The 8,832-nt window shown below is 33.9% G+C and overlaps 1 protein-coding gene across 1 annotated transcript; it reads right to left on the minus strand.

The window, feature by feature from the left end:
• Positions 1-2,007: 2,007 nt before the first annotated feature.
• LOC141697886 (serine carboxypeptidase-like) lies at positions 2,008-5,334 on the minus strand. Its single transcript, XM_074502445.1, has 9 exons — positions 4,690-5,334; positions 4,234-4,402; positions 3,864-3,983; positions 3,479-3,622; positions 3,249-3,399; positions 2,972-3,060; positions 2,616-2,874; positions 2,403-2,536; positions 2,008-2,308 (listed from the first exon to the last, which is right to left on the minus strand). Exons 1-9 carry the CDS (start codon positions 5,016-5,018, stop codon positions 2,186-2,188), a joined length of 1,518 nt encoding a protein of 505 aa, XP_074358546.1. The 5' UTR covers positions 5,019-5,334; the 3' UTR covers positions 2,008-2,185.
• Between the last annotated feature and the right edge of the window lie 3,498 nt (positions 5,335-8,832).

An 8,832-nucleotide genomic window follows, 5' to 3' on the forward strand; every position in this document is an offset into this window, starting at 1 on the left:
TTTCTAAATTTAACTTTAGAAAACTTTCTCTCTTAATAAAATCTAATAAAATTAAATATTATAAAAAGTATAATTAAAAAATACTAAATAAAATTGTTTCCTTATCATTATGGTGTTATTTCAAAAATTAATTAATTTCTTTTTCTGATTTTCATTATTTTACACGTAAGCATATTGAAAAGGCAGCTAATAATTCAGGTTTTTCTTCATCCTTTTCCCCAAAGTCTCTCAAAAAATGATTGAAGACATGTTTTTACTTGCAAATAGTCTCTGTGATACAGTGAACGATGGTCATTGGCCAAGTTCAGATGCTCAGACAAGATGAATTATTATAAAAAATTAATATCTCTAATCTAAGTTTCTGAGAATTTTTTATGATGTACATCTTTTTTTAAGAACAAACATGTCGATTCAATAAAAAAAAGAGGTCATACCACATCTATACGAATGATCGAGTTGAACAAATAGTAAATTATAATCGGTTGTTCTCATGAATAAACAGTTAACCGATATTTTAAAAATGATGTATATGTTATCAATCTTGTACGATAAAGACATTATTATATATATATATTGAATATATAACTAATTCATAAGAACATTGCTAATTCTTAAATCACATAAGCATATAAGAATTAACAATTAAATTAGGAGAAGGGTTTGAGAAAACAAACAGAGATTGGATTTAATCTCGAGTCCAGAAAACTGTCTCCTTAAAGCAGTTTCGCCCCGCACCATCCGTGTTTAGCGACCTGCTTCCCAGGATAAAACGAGATACTAGTATAATCGATAGATCGAATATACTCTCAGCGAACTTGAACTGAGCCCGAGAACTATCACCGATAATCGATAGATCGAATATACTCTCAGCGAACTTGAGCGAACTTGAACTGAGCCCGAGAACTATCACCGGAATATTGGAAAAATTTAAGACTAAAGAGACCAAGAATGAAAGAGATGACTCTTATTTCCTTGACTTAATAAAACTGGTGCCCTAAGACTCTATTTATAAAGAGAGGCTTGAAAGGACTTATTTTTCTTTTCGATGTGGTACATGGTATTTATAAGAAAAACTAAGGAATAGGTTTGTGCTACTCTCGATGTGGTACAAAACCACTTTTCATATTAAAAGGTAAAACTTTGGAATACCAGTTCTCATTCACCTTTTACTCATTTTGAGCGTGTTAATATGCGTTGGAATCCCCTCGAAGAGAAGAATACGTTCCAATAAATACACACCACTAACACATAATGTGTCTCACTCATACAGTGTCTCAAAATGATTCACAACTTAGTCTAAAATACTAAGTTTGTCCAACAGTATATACAAATATAAGTACCCACTTCATGCATTCTCGTTTAATTACTAGTACACTATTCATCATGTCCTCTTCATCATGTCCGAGCTATTGTTTGAGATATCGACCAGAACTACGATTTCATACAAAATTTCATCACTGAATTAAGACCCTTAGCTAACAATCAAGAAGCGAAAAGCAAACCTTTCACCGATGAGAGAAAATAACCTGAACATATAAGCCAAAAAATCGAAATAAAAACAAACAGAAACAAATGAAAAATAAAAAGGAAACTTAGATTTGACAATCGAAATCGCAAGATTGGCCGTAAATTCTCGACTGCAAAATCCCCGTTTGAATCGAATAAAAAGCCAACCCCAAGTACCGATAATGTAAATCTAGAAAAATAAGCCAAACCTAATCAAAAGGATATCTTCACTTAAAAGAAAGATTATAGAAAAAAAACAAATCAAATAAAATAAATAAAAGGATTTGAGGCTTTTCACCTGATAAACAGTTGAAATCCCCTGATTATGTTTAAGAGAGGCGGCGCTTAAATAAAAACAGAAATTAGGTTTGGATTCTTATTGTGATGTTCTATTTTTTATGATGTACATCTTAGTCCTTCGTTAAATTCTTTTTGAAAAATTACTTCTGTGAAAGTGTACTTATTTTCTGTGAAAGTGTACTTGATCTTTTTACCAGATAATGCATGGTTTCGATTTTCAAGTTCATTTCTTAAGAAGCCTTACAATCACTATAAAAAATATCCCACTGCTTGTTACAAAAAATGTTCATATAGTTTTACGTATACATCCATTTTCACCATAACTACTGAATGAAAATATTTAAAACAATGTTTCCTTGTATTTTGTAGGACTCACACTTCACATAGGAGCAAGCTTATTTTCTTGCTCTGTCTTTACAAGTTTGCCTTGTGTCCACTTTGTTAACATCTCTATTGAAGCTTGTGGCTGATCCATTGGAACCATATGACCAGCATTATGTACCTGTTTCATAGTTTTTTTTTTAGAAAAAAACCATAGGCTTTTTAGAAAGAGCTACAAATCAACAATGAAGGCGCTTAAAAATTCATATCTATACCTTGATAAAAGTTAATGGACCATGGCTTTTCATCTGTCCTGCCTCTGCACCATTAACCAAGAAGGGAATTGTCGAAGCTGCGACGAAATCTTTCTGACCAGACCATGCCATTGCGTGAACCCATTTCGAGTTTCCTGCATTCAGGTAAAATAGATTGTCAATCTCCAGGTTACTAAACATGCATTTTTCAGTATGTTTGAATAAAGAATGTACCGAGCCAGTTGCAAATAAGGTCATATTCTCCAGCATAAACTAGCATCTTGATTCCATCTTCTAATAGTTCAGGAATACCAACTTCCAGATTCCTCATCCAGTCAGTGATCATGGCATCGTACACTGTCGAACTACATGAGACGAAATCGATATCTCCAACACCAAGCGCATCCCTAACTGATTTCTGGTTTAAGAACTTTTCCATGTTTGAGAAGTCGTAGCACAGGTCACCCTCACATTCCTTCCTTATATCATAGTACTGCAAATTCAAAAATTTCTCAAACTCATATTGTAGAGTTGAATAAATATATAGATAGCTAAGCCAACTAGTGATATCTGTATATCAGATTTCTTACATTTTTATTTCCTACAAGTGACATGATATCGTTGAATATGTTGTTGCAAATTCTATATGCCGTCAAACAAGATCGTTCATCATTAGGGCCTGAATCACAGACACACAATAAAAGAAATAAGTGGACATACATGTATAGACATTTTCTCAATATTACTATTTTGTGTGTAGAGTGATAGAATTAAATAAGAAGTAGATGAAAAATTAGTTGAAACTGATTTGTTTTCCTGCAAGCCTGCTAGTTAACAGAGATCCAAGATAAGGGTAGAGATAATTACCACAAAGTTTAATAGCCTTTTCACATGACGGTATCAACTTGTTAATATCATTGTAATCCGATTTCTTAATTAGTTTGTTGTCTAAAGCATAGTCAGTGTATGCTTTGTACTGGATCTCCGGGTCAGTAAGCCCATTCCCAATAGCAAATCCCTGTAAAATATTGCTTAATCCAATATCTTAACCTGAAAATGTATATAAGCAAGATAGTTTTAGCAAAATCACAGCATACCTTGAAGTTAATATGAATCCCTTCCTTCTTTTGGTTTCCTTGATGAACTCTTGCAGAAAAAGCAGGGATATAGTGTCCAGCATATGATTCTCCAGTTATATAGAAGTCATTCTTTACGTATTGCGGATGAGCCTTGAAAAATTCCTGATATTATGTATACTTGTAATCAGAATATAATCCTTGTTTCCTAGAAAGGATTAAGGAGGTTACAACCAACCATTGTCCTCTATGTGGCAAGAGGATGCAAAATTTGGTAAACAAATACAAGAAATTCTTTGAATGCAAGTTTTTACTCGGTCATTACGACTTCAAAGAACCTGAATCTGACTAAAAATAAATATAGCTAGCAGGTGATCTCTATTTTCATAGATGATTAAAAAGATACCTGCAAGAAGTCGTATAAGTCATTGCTCACACCCTCTTCACTGTGACGAATATCATCATCATCGGAGCTATAACTAAAACCAGTTCCAATTGGTTGGTCGACATATATCAAATTTGACACCTGCCAAATTGATCCCATCAGAAGTTAAAATTTAGCTTAATATTGTTAGAGAGAGCACATATTTGGTAAGGCAGAGTAAAATTTTCATGTAGACGTTGTTGTTGATAGGCCATAATATAACTAGGCCCAAAGAAACAGAGTTATCATGTGTCATTATCATCAAAATTGGCTGTCAATAAAAATTAGGGGCTTCATTCTCACCACCTCCCCAATTCCAATCAGTGTACAATGAGGAATAGAAGAGTAATACCTTGTCCCAACCAAAGTCATTCCAGGTAAGAGACAAGTTGTTTTCTACATGAAAAGGACCATTTTCGTAGAACATCGCCAGTTCGCTACTACAACCTGGCCCTCCAGTCAGCCATATAACAACAGGGTCCGCCTTGCTTTGCCTTGATTCAAAGAAAAAGTAGAACATCCTACACAAAAGTACCATCCCATTTCGGTGCATAAAATAGTTAATACTGATGTACATAGATTATAATATACCATGATTATTGGAAATCAAATCATATGGAGAAATTATTGATTGGCCAACTTTTATTCTTAAAGTTGGACAGCCTAAAACTCCAATAATTGTGTAGGGCATTAGGTGATAGTTACGTTCACCAATCTACAACCAAATCATAGCTTTAAATTTGCAAGATTAGAAAGAAAAAAGATTTAACATACAAACTAAAAATTTCATGATCAACCATAATCGCACCTTCCATCATTCGAATGTGGAAGTCTATAATAACCAGCATGATGACCCAAGTCTTCAACAGAGGCCCCAGAATCACCAACAGTTCGAAAATTAAATTTCTTCTCGACTAGCCGCGGAGAAGTACTTAAAGAGGAGCCTCTGGAATCAATATTTACTTTGTGTTTCGGAACCAGATTAAATCCTCTGATCAACTTTTCTGCTTGTGTTTGTAGAATTTCCGCAGTTTCGAAAATTTGGTTATCATCATGAGTTATTGCAGATGCCAAAGATGAAGCATGTAAGAAAACCAAAAAAGCAAAAGGAGACAGGAAACAAATAGTGAGTTTCATGTTTGAACAAGAATGAAATAATTTCTAGAGTTCTGTCTGTTGTATACATGTATAGTAAGTTTGTGTTTTATATGTAGAACGAAGGAGGTTGAGTGAGAAGTACAATAGGAGTCAGTTACTGTGTATGTGTGTGTGAGGAGAGAAAAGTGAGCGAAAGTGGGAATCTTACCAGTAGGTTTGTTAAGTTGTTATGATTATTATTTTTCTTTTGGTAGCTTTACTTTGAATATTTGTCCAAGAGTAAGAATTGTATATGATTTCTGGCCCTCTAAGACAAGTTACAAAGAATCATGATCCGGATCTATACGACACAATCACCATTTTTCGTGCCTAATCTTTGACGCTTCTGTTGATGTAGTTACAACAATAAATTTTTGATATATCCTCGAACATACTCATGATTTAAACACTTCAATACCTTGGACTTGTATTCTATTAGTATAGAACGTCTCTAACAATACATGATGAAGATATTTTAGCGAAATTTCTGCCTATCGTCTCGGCTTGAATTAAAAGGATCACTAAATTATTTCTTGAATTCAGTTTAATCAGAGAAGCCGAATTGTTCGTTAAATTCGTCCCGTTCGTCCGAGTTTGAATTTGATAAACTCGTGTGATAAATTTATCGAATACGTGTTCGAATAATATTTCTTATCGGGTAATCTTAAAAAATTGAAATGAATTTTTAAGGTGTTCGACTCGAGTTCAGTTAGTGTTCGTTCGTTACGCTCGAGTTCAGTATGAAAAACATAGAAGTATATATATATAATATAATTACTAATAGTACATATTAATTATAATTTATAATTATATCAATTGAAAAAATTAAAATTATTATTTTTAACATATATATAACGTTCACGAACAACTCGTGTTCGGTTCGCCACGTTCATGAACAATTCGTGTTCGTTCCGAATGCTACCGAACTTGAATTCAGACAAGAAATTTTATCTGATAAAATTACTAAATAATGTTCGGTTCGTTAAAATTTTGTTCAAATTCATTAAAAGTCCGTCCAATAAAATTTCGTTTTAGCTCTTAGTTTGAAAATACTTTGGAAGCAAATGGGTTATGATTATTCTACGGTGGTTTATATTTTAATTTAGAAATTTTAAATAAAGTTAAACAATGATGATGTTAGTTTGTTTAATTGTAATTGTTGGCTAATGATTTTTTTTCAGTTTATGGTGGGTACAAGTTTTATTTTTGAATACAATAGTAGTACATGATTTTCTTTTTGAGTTCTGCAATATTATTTTCCTGGTATTGGACTGTGTTTTAATTTTTGGGTTAATGAGCTAATTGGTCACTGTACAATTATCAAACTTTCAATTGGGTCACCAACCAAAAAAGTTTTCAATTGCTCAATTGTACTATTGTTTGCTTCCAATCGTAACACTTTTTTAAAAAAATATTTCATAACCGTTAAAAGTACATTAACTTTAACGGAGAGACGTTAAATCTTTTCACGCCAGTGCCACGCAGCCAACTAGATCATCATCACGTGTAAAAGCCAACCCACACGATCTGCCCACCCGACCCATAAAAATAAACCCAACCCTAAAACCCAAAATAAAAGAAAAGTAAACAAAAGTATTTACGTTAGAGTTTAGGAGGCGGAGAGAACGGAATTGGGGATTGGATAGGAGACTTTATGGGGATTGAAGATATATGAATTATGTAAATAACAATTATCCCTTACTAATTTCTTGATTTATTTTTGTATGTATATTGTATGTAAGTAATTGAATGAAAAACGCTAAATGCTATTTTGTGAATTTTTTAATTTGTGTTATTTAAGTGAATCAAATATATGATTTTTCTGTACAGGCCATACGACTTAGTTGTGCACTATGAGGGTCATTTTATTACTTGCTTGAAGTACCAATATGCTGGTCCTCGATTCAAAAAATTTTGCTCAATCGATGTTGCAAATCTGAGTGTGAGATATTAGGGATATGGTCAGTGATGTAGTGAATGATGATGATAGGTTGTACTTTGCAAAAGATGGTGTCACCCCTGACCATGATTTCAAATTATTGCTAACTAATAATGATTTTTTGGAGCCAGTAAATGCAAGTAAAATGCCTGGTGTTCGTAATTTTCATCTGTTTCATTCCTATTCTAAGGTTGATCCACCAATTATTGAAGAGGAGGCTGAAAATAATTTATTTGTTGAAGAAACATATGAAAGTGATAATGTGAAAGTGGATGAGGAAGTCCTGGGTGATTATGTTCAGTTTGAGAGGCCTAAAAAATGCACTGCTAGAAAGAGAGTTGTTGTAGATAAAGGTAAAGGGAGAGTTGTTGTAGATGAAGATGAGAGTAGTGATGGTAGTTGGTATGAGAGTGGGGAGGACAGTTCAGATGAGAGTTTGGATGGGTTTGATAATTTGAAAGAGATGTATAGTGATGAGGAGTTTGGTGATATGAGAAAAATAAGGGATGATATTAGGAAAGAACACGAACAAATTAAAAAAGAGCAAAGTCGGTTTATTAAAGATAGTTTAGTGGGGTACAAGGAAACAGGTGAGGGGGCATTCAATGAAAAAGAGGACAACTCTATGTGCAGTGGCTCAATTTATGGTAGTGAAGATGATGAGGAGTATGCCTATGTTGAACCAAGTTGTAAGAGTAAAAAAGGGGTAAATGAGACTTTTAACCCTTTCACTGCTGGAAAGGACATAAAGTGGAGATGTGGAGTAACATTTGGGAGTAAACAGGAATTAAAAAATGCAGTAAGGAAATTCTCTGTAGCATTTGGTAGAGCATTGAGATACCATGTAGATGACCTACACAGGATACAAGTTAGGTGTGCTGATGGATGCCCTTTCAAAATATGAATATCTAAACTTAAAGACTATGATGGCTGGCAAATAAAGACCTTCAACAATGAACACAACTGCACCTACCACTTCTCAAACAAGCTAGTCACTGTCAAGTACCTAGTTCATTTGTATGATGATAAGATAAGGGGAAATCCCAACTGGAAATTAGTAGAAATGAAAGAGGAGTTCAGAAGAGTACTGAAGGTAGAAGTATGTGATACAAAGTGCCGTAGAGTGAGAAAGATGGATTTAAGTGGAGTGGTTGAGGAGATGAAAAATATTATGCAGATCTGAGAAATTTGGAGGCGAGATATTGAGGAGTAATAAAGAGAATATTGTGAAGATATGCACAACAAAGGTGAATGAAAATGATCCTCCTTACTTTCAGCAAAATGTATGTGTATTTTGATGAGCTGAAAAAAGCATGGAAGGAAGGGTGTAGACCTGTCCTTGGACTAGATGGGTGTTTTTTGAAAACTGTCTGTGGTGGACAGCTTTTATCAGCTGTAGGAAGGGATGGAAATAACTCCATATTTCCATTTTCCATGGTAGTTGTGAAGTCAAAGTCATATGATAGTTGGAAATGGTTCTTGATGTTGTTAGGAGATGACCTTGATCTTCAATCTGGCTATGTTCACACCTTCATTTCTGACCAACAAAAGGTACTATACCTAATATATACGTGATATTTTTATATTATGTATGTGTTTATTATGTAAATGTTTAACATCTTTTATGTACTACCAGGGGTTGTTGAAAGAAGTTAAGGAGCTTTTCCCCCATGTTGAGCATAGAAACTGCACAAGGCATATTTACAACAATCTCCACGGGAAGCATGCAAGTGAGGTTGTCAGGAATGCATTCTTTGAAGCAAGCACTGCAACACATTCACAAGTTTTTAAAAGTTCCATGCAGGATCTTGCAAAGGCATCAAAGAAGGCTTTTGACTAGATGAACCAGCTTGAGCTAAAACTGTGGAGCAAGGC

This window comes from Apium graveolens, chromosome 11 (genome assembly GCF_009905375.1).
Source record: "Apium graveolens cultivar Ventura chromosome 11, ASM990537v1, whole genome shotgun sequence".
NCBI classification, from domain to species: Eukaryota; Viridiplantae; Streptophyta; class Magnoliopsida; order Apiales; family Apiaceae; genus Apium; species Apium graveolens.

Excerpts from the sequence above, each read along its gene's own strand:
- LOC141697886 (XM_074502445.1), bottom strand. The coding sequence starts at position 5,018 with ATGAAACTCACTATTTGTTTCCTGTCTCCTTTTGCTTTTTTGGTTTTC. Across the intron at positions 3,623-3,863 it reads ACTTATACGACTTCTTGCAG|GAATTTTTCAAGGCTCATCC; the intron begins GTATCTTTTTAA and ends ACATAATATCAG. Across the intron at positions 2,875-2,971 it reads CACTTGTAGGAAATAAAAAT|TACTATGATATAAGGAAGGA; the intron begins GTAAGAAATCTG and ends TTGAATTTGCAG.